The sequence below is a fragment of the Phoca vitulina genome, unplaced genomic scaffold (assembly GCF_004348235.1).
Source record: "Phoca vitulina isolate PV1807 unplaced genomic scaffold, GSC_HSeal_1.0 scaffold6, whole genome shotgun sequence".
In the NCBI taxonomy this organism is placed as follows: domain Eukaryota; kingdom Metazoa; phylum Chordata; class Mammalia; order Carnivora; family Phocidae; genus Phoca; species Phoca vitulina.
The window spans coordinates 2,508,132-2,530,764 of NW_022589709.1; the positions used below are offsets into that span (position 1 = coordinate 2,508,132).

General features: G+C 40.8%; 1 protein-coding gene across 5 annotated transcripts in view; it reads left to right on the plus strand.

Moving 5' to 3' along the window:
* The window catches only part of SGCD (sarcoglycan delta), a 938,618-nt gene that overhangs the window by 705,317 nt on the left and 210,668 nt on the right, over positions 1-22,633 (plus strand). For all 5 annotated transcript variants that reach the window (XM_032403596.1, XM_032403597.1, XM_032403598.1 and 2 more), the window contains one exon: positions 17,228-17,329. In XM_032403596.1, the coding sequence (XP_032259487.1) occupies positions 17,228-17,329 (102 nt within the window). The remainder of the gene's footprint in view (positions 1-17,227; positions 17,330-22,633) is intronic.

Below are 22,633 nucleotides of genomic sequence, written 5' to 3' on the forward strand. Positions count from 1 at the left end.
CTGAATTCATCTCCTACTGCTGTCTCTCTTCTGGAGAGGTAAATGTGACACCACTACAGTCACATTAGCCTTCTTTGTATTCCCAAATGGGCCCCACTTGTTCCCCTTGCCTTGGATCTTCCCATGACTGGCTCCCTCACTTCATCTGGGTTCCCCCTCAGAGACAACTTCTGGAACCTCCTGTCTACCCTACCTTCCCTCCTCACCCCCACCCCCCTTCTTGCCCTGCCTCCTTCTTCCCAGTCCTTCATGGCTCTGGCCGGGTAATGCTCCAGGAAAGAGAGACCAGTGCATGCCCTTGTTCTCTGAGCAGACGGGATTTCCCAAGGCTTCAGTGATTGCCTGTGCTGTGTTGAGTTGTGCCACTCTTTTGAGAATACATGCATGAAATGTGGGAAGAATATCAGGCCTCAGGGGTGAAGGAAGGGAAGCAGCAACAGACATCGCCTCTGGACACCTGCTTTTCCTTGTCAGTTTAAGGCTGAAGGTAATTGTGGAAATTGGTCACCCATCTGAACGATGCAGGGTGTATGTGGTGCCATTCTTCGGAAGGCCAATTTGGACATCAAAACATGAACTGAGGGGCCAAATTAATAGGTAAGACAGCTCTAGTGCTGGGAGCGCACGCACTAGCCTGCTTTTTTCTGAACTTCTCCTCAGAACCTTTCTCACAAGTATCAAAAAGGTCCTGGGTCCTTTGAAGCTGTAACTTGGAGTCTCATAAAAGACACTGTCGTGGACAGCTGACAACTTTTCCTAATGAAACAGAGAGAAGGCAGGACAGGTAGCTCCCTCGTGGTGGATGCCCTGGTGTAAGAATCTATTTTGGGAGAGATTTTCGCAGTGTGCATTTTAATCTCACTCAGGCCAGCGTCTTAATCGGGCTTTGCTGGTGGGAAGTGCTCAGCGAGCCTTGGGGGTTGCTGCGGCAGGAATTTCATCGGAACACTTGGCATAGGCCTCATCCTATTTCACTTATTTCCTTGTATGCGTCTGCTTGAGATAAATGAGTCTCCCTCCTTTATCAACAATAGCTCAGGATTCGTAAGCTCACATATGTCACCTGGGACAGGGGCTGTAGCAATTTGTACTTTATGATCCATCTCTCATTTTCTTCCCTTCAAACGATCGATAAATTCTCTGCTGAAGTCTCTTTTTAAAGGTTGCTTACAAGTTTCTGTTTCAGAACAATGTGCTGGCAGTAGATTTCGTGCCTAAATCCTCCCCAAATCTGGGTGTGCGTTTGGAGGAATTTGTAAGAGGTTTCGAAAGCGTTCCCTTGGCAGAACTTCGAGTCACACAAGATGCCCTCGTGGTGGCTCCTCGGGGTCGTGGGCACCAATTCCTGGTGACAGCTGTGATGTGGTGTTGTCCAGAGAGCGGCCTGTTTCCTGTGCATCATAACACAGGACTTTTTTAAGTGGAGGAGATTGTCATGTTTATGCTGTCCATCTAACCATCATGAGGTAGGAGGAAACCGGTTCACACTGGCTAGGCTTATCTGAGTTTGCCTTAAAGCTAGCAGAAGGGTCAAGGCCAGCGCCCAAGTGCTCCAACCTTATGGTTCCATGAGATATGCTTACATTTCCTTGCACACATTCTTGAAGGATACTCTTTAATTAATATCTAAAGGTATACAACAATCCCCATGGTGATCTAGCTGTTTTCCCAGGTGGCCAGCAAGCACGGTACCGGTCTGAGTAGCTGGTACCCCAGCGAGGGCTCGTTGACTTTTCAGCCAGACCTGACTTCCTCTGGGGGCTCTAGTCACACTTCTCTGTGGCTGACAGAATACTTTTCATCCAGTCAGTCAAAATTTACTATCTATCTGCTCTGTGTACGGGTTACAGAAGGTGACTAAGATAAAAAAAAAAAAAAAACAGCTAAAATACTGCCCTTGCCTGCTAGAAGCTTTCAATCTAGAGAAAGAGAGAGAAAAAAAAAAAAAAAAGATTATGGTCAAGCATGCCCTGGCTGTTCTTATGCTCACATTTCACAAGCTACAACAAATCTCACGGCTCCAACCACCATAAGCGGGCGGGGAAATACAATCCTGCATGTGCCCAAAGACAGAGAGCAGCACAATTTTAAAATCATGGCTGCTCGATCATCTGATGTCCCTAGCTGACTTGCCTGTTATGCCTCTGGACTTACAGCTGAGGTGAGAAATGAATCTTTGTTGTTCGAAACCGCTGAGAATTTTGTTGTCTTCACCATGGTACAACCTAACCTCTCCTGACTTATACACCTGGTCTCTCTGATTTAATCCTCAATTTAGAAGATCTCATTATCTTGGCTATGTAAGGAAGAGTGAGAAGTAGAAAGGCCACTAATAAGTGGTAGAATAACAATTAACCCATACACTCTGATTGCAGAACTCATACTCTTAGCCCTATAATGAAATGCCCTGTGTGTCTGTCTATGTTTGTGTGTTTCAGTTACTGAGGAAAGCTTTTTTATAAAGAATTGAAAAGAATCAAGGAAGGTTTCCCAAAGAAACTGGTAGGTATGCCCTAAAGGACAAGTAGGAATAAAGCAATTTGAAAATAAAGAGAATTAGCCTTATTCTCTATGTGTATGTGTGTGGGAGGAACCCCCCCTTTGGCTCCTGAACCCCCAGGAAAAGTATACAGCAAAGAATGTCCATCCATATATTACTACTGGCAACCAGGAAATACCATGGCCTTGGATCTATAAATCATTAAAAGAAATTTTATGAGATGTTATAAAATGTGAGAAATCACAACTCTTACCCACTGAGGCACCAAAGCAATTTGACAACTACATATGTCTTATATCCCCCTTCTTTCTCCCTGTCTCTTCTCTCTGTTTTTCCCTCCTCCTGTTCCTTCTTCTCTCTCTCTCTCTGTCTCTCCATCTCTGTCTCTTCCTCCTCCCCTCTCTCCCCCTCCATCCCTCTCCCTTGCCCCTCCTGTCTCCTTCCCCCTCTCTCTTCCCTCCCTCTCTCTTTCTCCCCCTCTTCTTCTCCTCCCCCCTTTCTCTCACTCTCTCTCTCTCACATGTGCACACACGCATATACATTTACGATGTTCTAAACAATCCGTCCATGAACTTCTAGTTTTATGGTAACTTGGCAGTAATAAGGAGAAGAAAGAAAAAACTATTCGATAAATTGATATCAATGGTAAAAGAAGAGGATGTGAGTGGCTCAGTCGTTGAGAGTCTGCCTTCGGCTCGGGTCATGATCTCAGGGTGCTGGGGTCGAGCCCTGCATTGGGCTCCCTGCTCCGCGGCAAGCCTGCTTCTCCCTCTCCCACTCCCCCTGCTTGCGTTCCCTCTCTCGCTATGTCTCTGTCAAATAAATAAATGGAAAAAAAAAAAAAAAAGAAAGAGAAGGAATATGGATGAAGTTGAGACCGTATAGCATCTGACCCAAACGATCAGAAGCTGTGATCTAGACACTGAGAAGTCATCTGGTCCTCTCTCTTGCTGCTGTGTTAATCATGCAGGACTGATGATGGTCCCATTTTTAATGCTCCCTGATAAAGAAGATCACTAGCAACCACCAGAGCCTAGCCCACAATGTAATTGCCTTGACCACAGAAACAGGTTCTGGGTTTAATTCAGCTCTGTCTTCCTTTGGGCTTTTCCTCCTTCCCTGTGCTTAGCCCTTGATGACCAACACTTGCCAACCTGTATCTTTAGTAACTCCATACCAGGTGTAGACAAATAATAGGGTTGTCTCTTACTGGCACTCTATCTAACCTGCTATCTCTTTCTCCTAGCATATATCTCTAAATTGCTTCTCTGCTGATTTGGGGAATTCCAAAGCATGTAATACCATGTGTCTCCAGAACTAGATTCCTCGTTTCCATGAACATTATTATATGTCTGTTACTCCTTTATTTTTTAAACAACCTGGTCAAATTTACATACTATAAGATTCACTCTTTTAAATATACATTTCTGTGATTTTTAGTAAATTTACTGAGTTATGCAGCTATGAACACAGTCCAGTTTTGGAGCATTTCCGTCACCTCAATAGATTCATTGAGGCTATTTCTAGTCCCTCTTCACTGCCGGTCCCAGACAACTGTTCATCTACATTCTGCATCAGTTTGTCTCACCAGACGTTACATAGAAACACAGTCATACTGTATGTGGTCTTTTGTGTCTGGCTGCTTTTACTTAGCATCATGTTTTTGAGGTTTATCCAAGTTGTGGCATGTGCCAGCATTTAATCCTTTATATTGCTGAATAGTATTCCATTGCACAGATATAGACTATTATATCTGCTCGTCAGTTAATAGACATTTGATTTATTTCCACTCTTTGGTTATTGTGAATTTTACCCCAGTGGACATTTACATGCAAGTCTTTGGGTGACCATGTGTTTTTATTTATCTTCGGCAAGTAGCTAAGAGTGGGATTTCTGGGTCATATGGTAACTCTAGGTTTAACTTTTTAACAGTCAAACCTTCTTGCAAAGTTCTGCCCTACGCTGTGTTCCCACTAGTGAGGTGTGAGGGTTTCTGTTATCCACATCCTTGCCATCATGTGTGTTACTTCTGTTTTTTTTTTATTTTTCCCCCATTAGCCTAGGAGCTCCTAGAAGGGAGACTCCGTCTTCATGTCTCCTCACTTGGCATTTAGCATGGGCTGGGTACACACTTAGAGCTTAGCAGTGACGCAGGGAGCATGGTGATGAAGGACTTTTGTTTAGGAGCTGATGGGTCAGGATGTTGGAGCAATAATTTTCTCAACTGAGAAACGGGCTAACAGTGCAGATTAATGGACATGATGTCAGTAACGTGCTTTGTCTAATGCATACGAAAACAGTAGCTGTGATATTATTGTTTTATATTTGTATGAAGGCATGCTTTCTGAACCATCTCTAGTTTAGCCTATTTCTTTTTGGCTCTTGCAGTCACATATTTAGATATAGTGTGGGGCGCTTGGGTGGCTCAGTCAGTTAAGCATCTAACTCTTAATTTCAGTTCAGGTCATGATCTCCGGGTTGTGAGATGGAGCCCCACATTGGGCTCTGCACTGGGCATGCCTGCTTGAGATTCTCTCTCTCCTTCTCCCTCTGCCCCTTCCCCCGATCCTAAAAAAAGAAAAAAAAAAAAAGATACAGTATACTGGGCCATGAGGATTGAATCATGAGTGACACACTATTCCTCATCTCAAAGAATTTGAAGTCTAGCAAGGAAGGACACAAATGTAAGTGAATCACTGTTGTACATGTGATAAATACTCTACTAGAGATGCACACAGGGTATAAGGAGACCTCAGGCACCGCAGACCCAGAAAATATATCTAACCACACCCAAAGGGCTGGACAGAAGCACAGAAAGGTTAGAAAAAGCATGACCGGCCAAGGGAAGGACATTTGCAAAGACGTGGTAAGGGAAAGAGTTTGGAGAAATCACTAGCATGTTTTGTGCCGGAGTGAGAGACACAAGTCTGGAGAAGTCTGCAGGTGTCAGATGAAGATGGTGTTAAATATTACATTAGGGAGTTTGCTCTTTACCTATGCTGCTCTGTTCTGTCATATTTTACAGGCTGAGGAGCTCCAGAGAAGATGGTTCAATATATGACTGGCAGAAGTGACCATTTTTAGATTAAAGGGAAAAAAAACTAGAGCAGTCTCAAAATCTCTGACACTCTGATGCAGTGTTTCTCAACCTCTTTTTTTATTGCCTCCCTTCCCCCAAGAGCATTTTTAGACAAGTTTTTTTCCTAATTGCTCACCCCCTCATGAAATTTTAATACTACAGATAAACTGTGTATACACTCTATACCTAGGCATTATTTTTGCTTTATACATAAAAGAGTAAGGTTTTTCCCAACTCCCCCCCCCCAATCACCAATTTTCACCCACTGGGGACTGTATTACCCAGCATGCGAATGCATGTTCTGATACATTGTGATCTGCTCGAGGGATAAGCCTAGGTTCTAACATTTTATAATCCCCTCAGTACCCTTCAAAACACAGCATTTAGAATGAAGGAATTCTGTCCTTTAACAAATACTTGCTGAGTACATACTGTGAGCCAAGCAGTGTTTTAAGAATTGAGACTACAGTGAGCAAAAGTCCCACCCCTCATGAAGCTTACATTCTAAAGCAATCTCCACAGATAAAATTGGTTCACTCTTTGATCAAAACTAAATAATGCCTGCCAGGGGCGCCTGGGTGGCTCAGTCGATTAAGCGTCTGCCTTCGACTCAAGTCATGATACCAGGATCCTGGGATCTAGCCCTGCATCAGGCTCCCTGCTCCGCGGGGAGCCTGCTTCTCCCTCTCCCACTCCCCCTGCTTGTGTTCCCTCTCTCTGTGTGTCTCTGTCAAATAAATAAATAAAATCTTTAAAAAAAGAAAAAAACTAAATAATGCCTGCCATTAAAACTCTCCATCAAGAGATAGGCTCGCAACTTGCATTCTAAAATAGGACTTGGCATTATGTCCAGCTTGGAAATAGGTTGAAGGGATTGAAAACCTGTTTGATGCTAATGCGAAGCAAAGTCAGAGGAGCAAGAAATAATACTTTCTTTAAATCAGCATACTGCTAATTCCCAGCTCCTTCCCCAAAAAAGGCCAGCAGGGCATTTTACATCTCAGAATTTTTTTGGACATCCCAGTGTTTTGCCAGCACCAGTGGGAAGGGCTCTGGGGGCGCTGGTCACTGTCTGTCTTGTTTTGTTTTGTTTTGTTTTGTTTTGTTTTTTATTATGTTATGTTAGTCACCATACAGTACATCATTAGTTTTTGATGTAGTGTTCCACGATCCATTGTTTTCATATAACACCCAGTGCTCCATGCAGTACATGCCCTCCTTAATACCCATCACCAGGCTAACCCATCCCCCCACCCACCTCCCCTTTAAACCCTCTTTGTTTCTCAGAGTCCATAGTCTCTCATGGTTCATCTGTCCCTCTGATTTCCCCCACTTCATTTTTCCCTTCCTTCTCCTAATGTCCTCCATGCTATTCCCTATGTTCCACAAATAAGTGAAACCATATGATAATTGACTTTCACTGCTTGACTTATTTCACTTAGCATAATCTCCTCCAGTCCCATCCATGTTGATGTAAAAGTTGGGTATTCATCCTTTCTGATGGCTGAGTAGTATTCCATTATATATATGGACCACATCTTCTTTATCCATTCATCTGTTGAAGGGCATCTCGGCTCTTTCCACAGTTTGGCTATTGCGGACATTGCTGCTATGAACATTGGGGTGCATGTAGCCCTTCTTTTCACTACATCTGTGTCTTTGGGTAAATACCCAGTAGGGCAATTGCTGGGTCATAGGGTAGCTCTATTTTTAATTTTTTGAGGCACGTCCACACTGTTTTCCAAAGTGGCTGTACCAACTTGCATTCCCACCAACAGTGTAAGAGGGTTCCCCTTTCTCCACAACCTCTCCAACATTTGTTGTTTCTTTCCCTGTCCATTTTTGCCATTCTAACTGGTGTAAGGTGGTATCTCAATGTGGTTTTGATTTGAATTTCCCTGATGGCTAATGATGGTGAACATTTTTTCATGTGTCTGTTAGCCATTTGTAGGTCTTCTTCAGAGAAGTGTCTTTTCATGTCTTCTGCCCATTTTTTGACTTGATTATTTGTTTTTTGGGTGTTGAATTCGAGAAGTTCTTTACAGATCTTGGATACCAGCCCTTTATCTGTAGTGTCATTTGCAAATACCTTCTCCCATTCTGTGGGTTGCCTCTTCCAAAATCCTCAACAAAATCCTAGCTAATAGGATCCAACAATACATTAAAAGGATCATCCACCATGACCAAGTAGGATTTATCCCCGGGATGCAAGTGTGGTTCAACATTCACAGATCAATCAATGTGATAGAACACATTAATAAGAGGAGAGAGAAGAACCATATGGTCCTCTCAATTGGTGCAGAAAAAGCATTTGACAAAATACAACATCCTTTCCTGATTAAAACTCTTCAGAGTATAGGGATAGAGGGAACATTCCTCAAGTTCATAAAATCTATCTATGAAAAACCCACAGCAAATATCATCCTCAATGGGGAAAAGCTGAGAGCCTTTTCCATAAGATCAGGAGCATGTCAAGGATGCCCACTCTTGCCACTATTGTTCAACATAGTACTAGAAGTCCTAGCAACAGCAATCAGACAACAAAAAGAAATAAAAGGTATTCAAATTGGCAAAGAAGAAGTCAAACTCTCTCATTTCACAGATGACATGATACTTTATGTGGAAAGCCAGTCACTGTCTTTCACTGGCAGTAGCTGAGAGAACTGTGATCCCAAGCACGTGGTCCATTTAGGTCTGGGAAGGGGACCTCTCCACCATTCCTGTGGAGGGGAGACTTTGGGGAAGGTGGAGCCCCTCAGCCATTTCCCTCTGAAGTCCTAATCCCTTCCTGGGGGCACTGGCAAGACAGTGGTCTCTGGAATTCACAGGATTCACACGTCTCTTGTCCACCCCCCAGTTGGAAAACCTTTCCTCTCCTTCTCGCCTCCCTTCCTAACTCACTGGCACTGTCCATTCAGTGAGAGTCACCTTTTACAAAAGAAACCCCACTGCTTTCAGGCTGCCTCTGCTTCTTTGCTCTCAAAATCTCTAAGCCTCATAATTACAAAGCCTAGGAACCTATTTGAAATGGTGATGAAAAGGGGCCAGGGGCCAGCATGAGAGATAGGAAGAAAGAAACAAATTAATATCTCAGTCTATTGGCCTGCCACTCTGAAACCTCTTTATTTATTCTGTACTCATTTTGTCGAAAACTGTCCATTCGAAACAACCAGCCAGACAGTGTGGACCAGATAAAAAATAAAGGGCAAATGCCATCATCCTTGGACTAGCCCAAAGGCAGATTCTCCAAATTTGATCCACCTCTGCTCCCATACCCCACCCCAGCCCTCTCTCCCCCAAAAGACTTTACAGGGAGGCCACTCTAAATTGGACTGGGAAAATACAGAGATTCCCTCATCTATTTGTGAAAGCTCCACGGGACAGGCTTCTGGGTCGGCACTGGTGTGCTGCTGTGTGTGGGAGGGCTGACACCTTGCCCTCACAGGGATGACAGTGGGATCCTGACCTCCTACTTTCGTTTTGAGTGTACTTTATAGACTTTAGGACCACTGACTGGACAGAGCTGGCTCCCTTGAGCCCAGCTTTCTGGCTGCTAGAATTTTTATGCTTGCCTTTAAGAATATTGAAGTTTTACCATTTGAACAGGGAGGGGAGGGGAAGGTCTCTTTCCTCCTAATTACTTTGGGAATGACTGTAAATCTTCTAAATGTCTCTTTTGCATCTTACTGGGAGGGAAATTTTGCTCTAAAAGTGACCTAAAACTCCTATCTTAAGAATACTGAGAGCTTCTTATGTCTGTAGTTAAAGGTAAAATGGTTTTAAATAAGGCGATTCTCAAGTTGTTTTGATGTGTATCTAATCCAGTCTGATTGTTCCAGAGCCAGAAAGGAGACTCTAATGTGGGAACGTACGTAGTCGGCCATTCTAGTCTGCTTTGTATTATATTTAGGAAATAGAGGTCACTAACGTAAATTCATATTATTGGATAGACCTTTCCCACCAATATCGTTGGGCAGACCTGGGGAGTGGGACAGGAAAAGTGAGGTGATGGTTCTCAAGCACCGGAAGAACCTTTAACTTAATGAAATGGTAGAGATTTGGCAAGTTTGTGGTGAGTTCCCTACCTTAAGAGGTATTTAAGTAAAGGAGTCCATTGCCTGTTGGATTACAGGAACATTTCTCAAACGTTGATCCTTCTGGTTTCTCCTTCACTATTCTCTGCCTGTGTGTCACCTGTGTTATAAACAGTCTCAGAGGACAGGATGGGGAGGGCCTTCTTTTTTTCTGACTCCCCACAGCTTGCAGCACACAATTACGTACACAGTAAGCTTTCCAGAAATAGCAGAGGATTCATTTTGCTTATGTTCCGTGGCATGGGAAGCAGTTGGGTTGTAATAAAGAACCTCTGGACCCCGGAAAGGTGGAATAGAGGTGTTTGACCATAAGAACAGAGGGCATTATTCTCCTGGTTAGAGAGGGCCCTCTCTAGCATCGCTGAGTGCCCTCCCCAAGCAAGTGAAAAATCAAAGTGGCCCTATGAAGCCCAGCAGATACCTTACATAGATGGCTTTTACTACATTACATTAGGTTAAAATAATGAGTAAGGGCATATAGTCTGAATTGGAAAGACTTGGGTTCAGATTCCTGATCCTGTCATTAACTAGCTATGCAATTGTGAGCAAGTTACTTACCAATAAATTTTCTCACTTGGGAAATAGGGAACATAAAGACTATCTCATAGGATCATTGAGAGGATGACATGAGACAATAGTATATAGCATTTAGCGTAGGACAGAGATTCTTGACAAATGTTGCTTTTTAAAATAAATCAGTGAGAACTTATGTTTTATAACAAGTTTTTTAATTACGATGGCTACTTACAGAAAATGATGAAGTACAGACAAGCAAAACGAAGAAAATAAAACACTCATTTGCAATATTAACTTTTAAGTATATTTCTTTCTAGAATTTTTCCCCTATGAAATTTGTCCCAGAATTTTTCTTATGTGCACATATGATTGTGTGTATGCATGTGTATGAATATTTGCATATAGTTATATAAAAATGGCATAAAAAACAGGTGCCTGGGTGCCTCATTCCATTCGGCATCCAACTCTTGATTTTGGCTGGGGTCATGATCTTGGGATTATGGGATTCCATATCAGTGTGGAGTCTGCTTGAGATTCTCTGTCTCCCTGTCCCTCCGCCCCTCCCTTCACTCATGCTCTATAAGCAAGTAAATAATAAATAAATAACATCTTTTTTAAAATGGCATAAAATATATGTGTCTTTATTAATTATTTCATTAATAATGGATTATGCACATTTGCCTATGTTCTTATTCCTTTACAGGACCACATCATGTTCTATTATATCATATTCAGTTATTTTAACATAAAATTTTTAGGTAGTTTTTTAAATTTTAATTTTTTTCTCATAACTGGCATGGTGATAACCCTATAGCCAAATAATTTCACATTTATAGGATTATTTTGTTATGATTACATTCAAGAAGTAACATGGTAGATTTCAGTAACAATTAAGAAGATGAAAAGCACAGAGTATAGTAATGAGCACCTAGTAAGCCATCAGTAAATGTTATGGATAGTGGATCTGTATACTATAAGAGGCGAGGGAGATATATTTTATTTGAAATAGGCTTACTAATTACCCCAAATATAATCTTCTTATGTAAGAATTTTTAGCACTTCTTATTTATTTTATAAACGTGTATCACACAAACAAACCAGATACGTCAGTTTATAGATGTGTTTCTATGAAAACATTTAGTATGTGTTTCTATGAAAAGTTCTGCTTCTCCAACTAACACAAATCATCAGGAATTATCCAAAACAAGATCATTGACATATCCTTTGGGGGGTGGGTGTGGGGGAAGGGTTGGGTGGATATTTGCTTGTTCTTTTTTCCTTTTGTTGTGGAGTCTACCTGCTGCTAGTGTTATATGAACATACCCTCCAGCCCACTGCCTCTCACGCTGGTCTGAATGCCCAGTCTGGGGCCCTTTTGGCATAGCTGTCCCCACAAGGACCAAAAATAGAAATATACAGATGGCATACTATCTCTGAAAGGACAATATTGACCTGAAAAATCGGTTCTCATGCAGAGGCTGAAGTGCTGTGATGGAGGAGGGATGGGGAAAAGTGCCCATTTCCCACTTGGTCATTCAGTACCCCCAGTGTGGTGCCTGTCTGCATGTATTGAAGTACAGAGCACATGGCAATGCCAGAGAGAAGAAATGGGAAACTCCAGTGAGAGATTTCAGGAGTCTGCAGAAATGTAATTTCGTGAAATAGGCTGGGTGGGAACTGGTGAACTGGAGAGCATACGGTTCATCCAGTCGCCGAGGGGAGCAGCTTTCGCCTCCAGCCCGTGGTGGCCATGCGAGAAGGCAGGCTCAGAGTTCCCAGGGCCTCCCATTTCACAAGAAGCTGAAAACCTGGAATTTTCATTCAAATCTTTCAATATTCATTTTTTTTGATGATAAGAGATTTTTATTTATCTTTTTTACAGTTTTTATTTTAATTCCAGTTAGTTAACACATAGTGTTACGTTAATTTCAGGTGTACAATATGATGAATAAAGTTACTATATGGAAAAGAAAGAGACATTTAAAGCACTTTAAAGTTAGCTCTTTAGGATATTTTAACATTTAACATAATTATAGTAACATTTTCCTTCTTGGGATTCACCCCAGAGCCTATACCTCAAACCCATTTCTTCAAGATCACACCAAAATAAGATTGTGTGCAGTGCATAAAATTGCACACCAGAACCATGTCTGTGTGGATAAGGACACATTGCAAAACAACTTTGCAACTCTTTCTCCATCCAGTGGTCAATGACCTTTTAAGGAGTTTTGCCTTTGTGTGTATGTTGGGCTTTTTTTTTTTTATCTGACAATGTGTTTGGGTAAATGTAGGAATAAATTGGTAAAAAGTGTGTGTGTGTGTGTGTGTGTGATTGTTTTATTAAGATGGGTCTCTAGCTTGCTAACTGCAGATCTTGAAACTTATCAGCCTCCACAGTTGCTGAAGCCAGTTCCTCAACACACACACACACACACACACACACACACACACACACACACACACACCCTTTTCTATTTCCCTGGAGAACCCTGACTGATACAGATACATGCCCACACTTATGTGGAGAAGAGGAAACATGGTAGAGGGACAGGGATAGAAGCTAGACCTCTTTGAATGTATCTTGTTTTGTAGATTTGATTTTGGTGCCTTCTAAATAGTTCACAAAACTATAACAAAATTAAATGTTAAAAAAGCTGTCATGAAAAATTGAGAGGTGGGGAGGAATGAAACAATTAAACCTGACTTGACAGCAGGTTGGTGGCATAACCATACAGAATGGAATTAGTTCAAGTGGCTTTGAGACCCAGTCATTTCCTGTACCTGCCTAGAAGGATACACTCTAAAGCTTTTTTTTTTTTTATTTTTTTAATTTTATTATGTTATGTTAATCACCATACATTACATCATTCGTTTTTGATGTAGTGTTCCGTGATTCATTGTTTGCGTATAACACCCAGTGCTCCATTCAGTACATGCCCTCTTTAATACCCATCACCAGGCTAACCCATCCCCCACCCCCCTCCCCTCTAGAACCCTCAGTTTGTTTCTCAGAGTCCATAGTCTCTCATGGTTCGTCTCCCCCTCCGATTTCCCCTCCTTCATTTTTCCCTTCCTACTATCTTCTTTTTTTTTAAAACATATAATGTAGAATTTGTTTCAGAGGTACAGGTCTGTGATTCAACAGTCTTACACAATTCACAGCACTCACCATAGCACATACCCTCCCTAATGTCTATCACCCAGCCGCCCCATCCCTCCCACCCCCCACCACTCCAGCAACCCTCAGTTTGTTTCCTGAGATTAGGAATTCCTCATCAGTGAGATCATATGATTCATGTCTTTCTCTGATTGACTTATTTCGCTCAGCATAACACCCTCCAGTTCCATCCACGTCGTTGCAAATGGCAAGATTTCATTCCTTTTGATGGCTGCATAATATTCCATTGTATATATATACCACATCTTCTTTATCCATTCATCTGCCGATGGACATCTTGGCTCTTTCCATAGTTTGACTATTGTGGACATTGCTGCTATAAACATCGGGGTGCACATACCCCTTCAGATCACTATATTTGTATCTTTGGGGTAAATACCCAGTAATGCAATTGCTGGGTCATATGGTAGCTCTATTTTCAACTTTTTGAGGAACCTCCATACTGTTTTCCAGAGTGGCTGCACCAGCTTGCATTCCCACCAACAGTGTAGGAGGGTTTCCCTTTCTCCACATCCCCACCAACATCTGTCCTTTCCTGACTTGTTAATTTTAGCTGTTCTGACTGGTGTGAGGTGGTATCTCATTGAGGTTTTGATTTGGATTTCCCTGATGCCAACCAATGTTGAGCACTTTTTCATGTGTCTGTTGGCCATTTGGATGTCTTCTTTGGAAAAATGTCTGTTCATGTCTTTTGCCCATTTCTTGATTGGATCATTTGTTCTTTGGGTGTTGAGTTTAAGAAGTTCTTTATAGATTTTGGGTACTAGCCCTTTATCGGATATGTCATTTGCAAATATCTTCTCCCATTCTGTCAGTTGTCTTTTGTTTTTGTTGACTGTTTCCTTTTCTGTGCAAAAGCTTTTTATCTTGATGAAGTCCCAATAGTTCATTTTTTCCCTTGCTTCCCTTGCCTTTGGTGATGTTTCTAGGAAGAAGTTGCTGCGGCTGAGGTCGAAGAGGTTGCTGCCTGTGTTCTCCTTTAGGATTTTGATGGACTCTTGTCTCACATTTAGGTCTTTCAACCATTTGGAGTCTATTTTTGTGTGTGGTGTAAGGAAATGGTCCAGTTTCATTCTTCTGCATGTGGCTGTCCGATTTTCCCAGCACCATTTGTTGAAGAAACTGTCTTTTTTCCATTGGACATTCTTTCCTGCTTTGTCGAAGATTAGTTGACCATAGAGTTGAGGGTCTAAAGCTCTTTCAAGACAAATTTTAAGTTGTTTTTCTTAATCATAATGTTAGAATAGTAGTGGCTCTGTGTACTGTGGGTTAAATCAAATGAGTAATCATTTTGGTGTTGAGAAAACAGATTTTTGGTATGCAAGAAAGGTAGTAACACTGTAAGATCCATGAGATTAAATGAAAACATTCATGTCCTCAATTTGAAGTCTAATGGGATGGGGCACCTGGGTGGCTCAGTCAGTTAAGCATCTGCCTTCAGCTCTGGTCATAATCTCAGGGTCCTTCCTGGGATCAAACCCCGCAGTGGGCTCTCTGCTCAGTGGGGAGTCTGCTTCTCCTTCTCACTTCCCTCTGTGCTCTCCCTCTCTCAAAGAAATAAATAAAAGCTTTTAAAAAAAGGAAGTCTAATGGGAATTCATGGTGTATTCTATTTTAAAAATACAGAACTTCTTTCCCAGCTCTGTCCATAGAAACAAGGGTCATTCCAGTAGCAATGAGCACCCAAAGCGCTCAGTCTGTGGTCTCTCAACACTAGTTGCCACAAAACTGAACCAAGCATTTTTACTAGAAATGGCTGGTTCCAGGCCTGGGACAGGACATGTGTGCAATAACCCTAGATCATGTTGTCATACCAGAAGCAAAAGGGCGATCAAAGACTGCTGGATCACATTAAAAGGACTTAGGAGCCAACTTGAAGAGGTTCCCACTGAGCAAGGGTAGGAAAATTAGAACTTCAGTAGCAGTAAAAACTGCACTGGCATGAAACAAATAAAAAATGTCTGTAATGATACTAAAAAAAATGATACTTAAAAAAAAAACAATTGGTTATCTTTGGAGGATACTAGGTAACCAATATTTTGAGAATCAATAAATAAAGGAGGAAAAATCATGCACCTTTCAGGTTTTTATAAACTGTAATTTAGGGTACACAGTTGATGAAATGTGATTTCTCTTGATAGAATACCCCACCTAATAAATTAAGAAACAATAGAATTATTTTCTCACCAATTTGAAATCTCTAGTGAAATAATAGATCTTCTAGGCAGAGATCACCAATGTCTGATGACATCACAGCAGAAGACATTGTATGCCTCTTGATAGAGTATGTAGTAGACAGAAAAATGCCATCCACTTCGAAGATGTCAATGTCCTCATCTCAGAACCCCTGAAAATGTCACATTATGTGGCAAAGGAGAATTAACGTTATGGGTAGTATTATGGTTGCTAATAAGGTGACTTTAAAATGGAGAGATTGTCCTGGATTATCCAGGTATGCCAGGTGAAATTACCAGGGTCTTTAAAAGTGGAAGAGAGTGGTGGAAGACTCATCATCAGAGTGATTAGACATGAGGTGGTTTCAACCAGTCATTGTAGACTTTGAAGATGACAGAGGCCACAAGCCCAGGAGTGTGGACAGGCTCAGGAAGCTAGAAAAAGTCAAGAAATGGGTTCTCCCTTTGAGCCTCCAGAAAGGAGTGCAGCAGCCCCGCTGGCACCTTGATTTTCGCCCTTTGAGTCCTGGGTCAGACTTATACAGATTTGTGATATAATACATTTGCGTTGTCTTAAGCCAAGGAGTTTGTGGTTATTTGTGATGGTAGCAATAGAATAGTAATATACTCCATTTCCTGGAATGTGTTCTTCCCAGAAAACAGAGCCTAAATGTCATCAGGCCTCTTGATCTAACTACCAATTTACAATAAGTATAGGGGACAGAAGAACATGTTGTATGAAATTAGGGGAATGTTCAGCCACATGTAAATGCTGAGCAGTGCTATTAGAAAAATGACATGTTCTGCTCATCAAATAAGGGATGGATGTGTATGTGGATCTGTGAGAGAGAACTAGACTGATTTAGGAGATTTTTAGGAGATGGCCTACTATTTCATGTATCGACCAGTTGTAGTAGGGAACTTGATTCAAGGAAGAAATCTAAGGAGAGAAAATAAAAATGAATGAAATTTGAACATTGACTCAGGGTATTAGATGATATTAATGATTTTATTATTTTTGTGATGGTGGTGGTGGTGATGGTATTATGGTTATATTTAACCAAAGGAGGTGGGTGTGGTGGGTATAGCAGATAACAATAGCCATAAATGGATTGTTGTTGAAGACGAATGATAGTACACAGGTGTTTGCTATTTATCCTTTCTATTTTTGTATATATTTTAATATTTCCATAATAGAATATCAGTAAAAATGTCAGCAACTAATTTGACCTCTTGAATATTTTGAGAGCAAAACACACTGTGTCCAAAAACTGTATTCGACCAAGAGACTGCCACTTTGCAATTTTTGCACAAAGTTTTGGAAACTGGACCATGTACTTTAACCTGGGGAATTATCCTTTTATCATTTTCCCACTTACCTCCTGCCTCCATTCTGTCTGCAATACCTAGCAAAAGGGCCCTCTTCATCTGTGCTAGTAAATGACTAGGGGGCATTACAGATTGCTTGGAATAGAATTTTCTGAGAATAAGTGAGCAAAGAGGGTAATATGCATAATTGCATTGAACAATACCTCCCAGTATTTTATTGGACCCCCTCTCATTCCATCTCTCAAAAAAAAAAAAAGAAAAAAGGTAGTAACTTTGTTTCAATTTTTGAAAGCCTGAGGTTTTTTTGAAATATTGGCTAATTGCATTTTCTGTGTTATCTTTGTGCTTCTATTTCAGGATGGAATGGGGAATTTGAGAATCACAGACAAAGGTCTAAAACTAGAAGGAGACTCAGAATTCTTGCAACCTCTCTACGCCAAAGAAATCCAGTCCCGACCAGTAAGTACTGCCATGAGAAAAAGGAATGGTGATTTCTTGGGAATCTAAATCTGGGGAAATTTATCATCAGCCATCAGCTGAGTATAGAGCATCATGGGAGGGAATGGTAATATAGGTAGTAAGATATGATCAAATCTGAAGTCTTGAGCATAATCCCTGCTGTGGTACTGTATGGAACTGTGATGACCTCTCTGAGCCTTTATTCCTGCCAAAGGGGGTAATAACCTCTGTTAATGAACTGTTCTAGATTATGCTGAAAATATGCCCAGAAAGTAAATGTGGAAATGCTTTAGTACTATACAAATCCAAGAAAGTATTGCTATCTTTTTTAATTGTCAAGTGCTCTAAATGCTGTCTTTGGAAACATGGAACGAAAGAATTAGAATTTTGTTTTTCATTAAGAATTTGGACAGTGTAGCCAAGGTTGGTTAGAATCACTTCAGTTATCAACAACTCTGCACTGAAATGGTATTTAAATAATCACTCTAGTGTATGTGCTCTGTTCCATGCACTTTGTTGCTTTGTGTGCGTTGTTACCTAATTTAATCCACACATCGGTCCCCAGGGTTGGCAATTATTGTTGCCTCAATTTTACAGATTAAAGAATGGAGCCTTAGAGAAATACTATGTTCAAAGCCACATACTTACGAAGTAGTAAAGCAAGAACTTCAACACCGGAAATCCAGTTCTAAAGCTTTTCTGTTAACCAGAGTCTGCTACCTAACCTTCTACCCTCATTCTTTGTTTTTGTCACTATAGAAGTGATTTCTAGATATTTCGCTTTTATTAACCAATATTATCAAAATTAATTTTTGGTTTTGAGTGGTTTTTTTTTTTTCAGTTGTTTCTTTGGCTTTGTTTGGTCTTTTGTTTGTTGGAGTGGTGAGATTTGCTGGTTGAAAAGGATTATTAATGCATTTGCTCTGCTGGGATTGGTTCATGTCCACATGCAAGCAAAAAGTAATGTGAAAGGTCCCCAAAGCTTTATTTGCATAAATGTGCATTGATGAACATAATTAATGAAATTCAGCAACTCGATGCAGTGGGTAATTTTATCTGAATGCTATCTAAACAACTGAATTATATTAAACTGGGTGCAACTGCTGAATTGCCAATACCTTTACTTCCTTCTGTGCCTAGTAACAGGGAGGGAGCCATGATGTTAAAATGATCAAAAAGAGCAAATCAGCCACCCTATTAGTGATTATAAAATTTAACTGGAACTCATCACACACTGGGTTAGGCAGGAAACTATCAAGAGTGCTGTAAATATATCCATCGTCTTGCAGAAATCATATCCTAGAAGGAATCATGGGATAAAGCTATAATGAGAGTCAAGTGATGATTCTGGGTTGAACAGAATGGAGACCGTCAATTTCAAGCATTTAAGAAATCACTCTTATGAGCATTGCTGCAATCTATATTTCTCCCAACCTGGCAAGTTGGTTAGTTAAATTATCTTTTGAGTTATTAGTTGTACTTTAGATTAATCTTATCTGCATTAAGCTTTATTTTTTTGAGTATTGTTGACACAGTGTTCTAGTAGTTTCAGGTGTACAACATAGTGATTAAACAAGTTGATACATTATGCCATGCTCACCACAAGTGTAGCTGCTATTTGTCACCATGCAACATTATTATAATATCATTGGCTATATTACTTCTGCTCTGCCTTTTATTCCTGTGATTTATTCGTTCCAGAACTAGAAGCCTGTACCTCCCTCTCCCCTTCACTCGTCTCCCCATCCCTAACTCATCTCCCCTGAGGCAGAGTTTGTGCTCTATATTTAGAGGTCCGATTCGGCTTTTTGTTAGTTTGTTTATTCATTTGTTTTTTCACATTCCACATGTGAGTGAAATCATATGGTATGTGGCTTCCTCATCTAACTTAGTTCACTTCGCATAATATCCTCTAAGTCCATCCATGTTGTCGCAAATGGCACGAGATCTCATTCTTTTTATGGCTGCATAATATTCCAGTGTGTGTGTGTGTGTGTGTGTGTGTGTGTGTGTGTGTACTACATCTTCCTATTCTGTATTAAACTTATTTAACTCACAAGTTTGGACTGATAATTTCCTTCTACTGGTGTTGCCCCCTCCCTTTTTTTTGTAAAGGGCCAAATAGCAAATATTTTAGACTTTTTTTCCTTTTCTACAACTCCTTAGAAATGTAAAAAATGTTCTTATCTTGAGGGCCACCAAAGAAATAGGCTGAAGGTTGTAGTTTGCCAAGCTTCTAACCTATATTAGTGATATTTCTATAAATATATAGATGATCTGGCTAAACTGCATGTGGTACAAGAGTAGATTTTAAGGTCATGGGTAGAATAGCTGAGAGAAGTTTCCTTGGTGTAGAGTCCTTAAAGAAATTGAAATAAATAAATGGGTAAATACACATTTTTAAATTTTAAAAAATGGAAAAAAAAAAATTTAAAGGAATTGAGAGGGGCACCTGGATGGCTCAGTTGGTTAAGTGTTTGCCTTTGGCTCAGGTCATGGTCCCAGGGTCCTGGGATTGAGCCCTGCATTGGGCTCCCTGCTCAACTAGGGAGTCTGCTTCTCCCTCTGCCTGTTCCCCCACTCATGCGCTTGCGTGCTCTCTCTCTCTCAAATAAATTTTAAGAAAAGCTTGTTTTAATCTTGAAAAATCAGTGAGTTAAATGCAATGCTTTCACATCACCATTTAAGGAAAATAAAGTGTCAGAATTCACTGTTTTTCTTTGTTCTTAAGAAAGTATTTTCCTTCGGGGTGCCTGGGTGGCTCAGTCGGTTAAGCATCTGCCTTTGGCTCAGGTCATGATCCCAGGGCTCTGGGATTGAGCCCCGTGTCCCTGCTTGGTGGGAAGCTGCTTCTCCCTCTCCCACTCCCCCTGCTTGTGTTCCCTCTCTCGCTGTCTCTCTCTGTCAAATAAATAAAATCTTTAAAAAAAAAAAAAGTATTTTCCTTCCAAAAAATAAATAGTAAATAAAGCTCTTTTAGCTTAAATATTTCTGACAACAAAATAAGTATCTTCTCACTGAAGGAAACACACACACACACACACACACACACACACACACACAGAAATGCATATACGGTAAAATCCACCGGTAAGTCCCATGAGCTTTCGCCAAAATGGTGCCCATATCCGTCCCCTCATCCCCTCTTCTTCTTCAAATCACATGCCACCCACCGGCTCCAGCCAGCACCCTCTCCCACTTGCATCACTGCTATAGCCTCCTCCCTCTCCAATACCTTTCTCTTGTAGCCTCATCATCCAAATCGTAGCCGAAGTGGGCTTTTTGAAATGTCAAGTCTCTCCACCCTTTATAGAGGATTCTGTTAACTTCCCATTGCACCTGGAATAAACTCCTCACAATGGCCTATACAATTCTCTCCTAGATGTTTTTCATAGAGGGCTCCTTGTGGTCATCATGTTCTCAGTTTAAATGTTGCCATTTTAGAAAGACCTTCCTCATTTAGCACAACAGCCATATATAAAACATCACCCTGGTTCTCCCCCCCCTTTTAACTGTCATTATTTGACATTCTTGTTTGCTCAAGAATATAAATGGGCAGATAAGGAGATTGTGCAGATTTTCCCTAGTATATTCCCAAGCCCTGCTGCTACTATAGCACACAGTATGTGCTCAGTAGATACTTGTGAAATTGAATAATAAATCATTAAAAATAAAGTATCACTTAAATCTATCTTGCAGGGCCAAGCACTGTTAACAGGTCAGTGTACTTTCTTAGGCATTTCCCACAAGTATATTTTTTAAATAAAACCATACTTTGCATATTCTTCTGTACCTTTTCTCCTCCAAATAATATATTAACAGTAAATTTTCTGTGTCTAAATAATATTTAACAGTTTAAGAGCTTTTGTGAGGCATAATTGACATAGAATAAATTATACCTCTTTAAAGTGTGTACTACGATATGTTTTTGCACATGAAACCATCACCACAATCAAGATAATGAACATATCACCCTGAAGAGTTTCTCCCATGCCCCTTTTTAGTCCCTCCACCCTGTCCCCAACCAACTTTCTGTCGTATGCTTTCTGTCTTGCACATTACTTTGCATTTCTTAGAATTTTACATAAATGGAATCATAAAATTTGCATATCTGAATAATTTTAAGAACACATTGTCTACATGGCTTTATCAAGATCTCTTAACCATTTATTTAATATCCAACTTAAAGAAGAAATTTGCCTGCAACTGGGCTGTCTTGGCTTGCCTGGGGAGAGATAGCAGAAGTGACTCAGGGCATAGACCTTGAATATTTCCCTTTTAGATGATGTCAGAGCACTGAGAAGGGACTAGAGAATAGCACACTAAGCAGAGAAGCCAAGGTAGAATTAGTGTCTTTGGATTTTCACAAAAAGTGAAAACAGATATGCTGGATCAAAAAGGCAGAAGAACAAGATCAGAACCTGGTAACTTAGTCCATAGGGCTCCCCTTCCCTCAAGCCCAGGGGTAATTGCTAGCTCAACAGAATTGGGGTTCTGGTAGCAAAGAAGGTGGGGGAGGATTGTTGGACAGGCAACCAGTAGGATTTGCCATGTTGACTGAGTCATAACCTCACAGGTGCTCACGTGCCCCTCACATGTAACAGCTGCCCCTCTCCCATCTGGCAGTTTTAGCTTATTGGTTTTTTTCTGATGCACCTGACCATTGCTTATAGACCACCTCTGGGAGGCTCTTCTCAGAAGAAGTATCTGCACTATCATTTCCCTATAGATCACAGCTGCCTTTATTTCTTTTTCCCATCAAAAAGAGATTAGTGCCCAGTTGAACAAGATTACTCAGCCCCTCTGAGCAAGGATAACTAATGAAGTAATACTTCATTCTGCTTTTGTGTTTCATTGATCTGAGAGGAATTGGGATTGGTTAAGCAATCCGCACAATCTTCAATACTGTATCAGATTTCATTATTGAAGGTTGCAATCCTGTAGTCACTACAAATTGATTAGTGCGATAGCAATCACCCTGGAAGATTAATTAATGAGAAAATGTTCATCGCTACAAAAACTTCCATCTGGGAATTGAACCAAAGTCCCAGTGCATGCTGGCTTTAGCCATATGGATGCATAGCTTCTGTATGTATCGTGTAGCTCAGAAAATAGATTGAAAAGGACACGCACTAAATTAACTATCCTACCATGACATCCAAAGACCAGCCTGTCTCTAGAAATACTACTTGCGTACATTTAGCACAGAATGTTGTAAAGTTAGGGGATCTATTGCCAAAGAACTCTGTGTTTAAATCCCCACTTCAGTGTGATAGGCATCTTTTTAATTGCCAAATACAACTA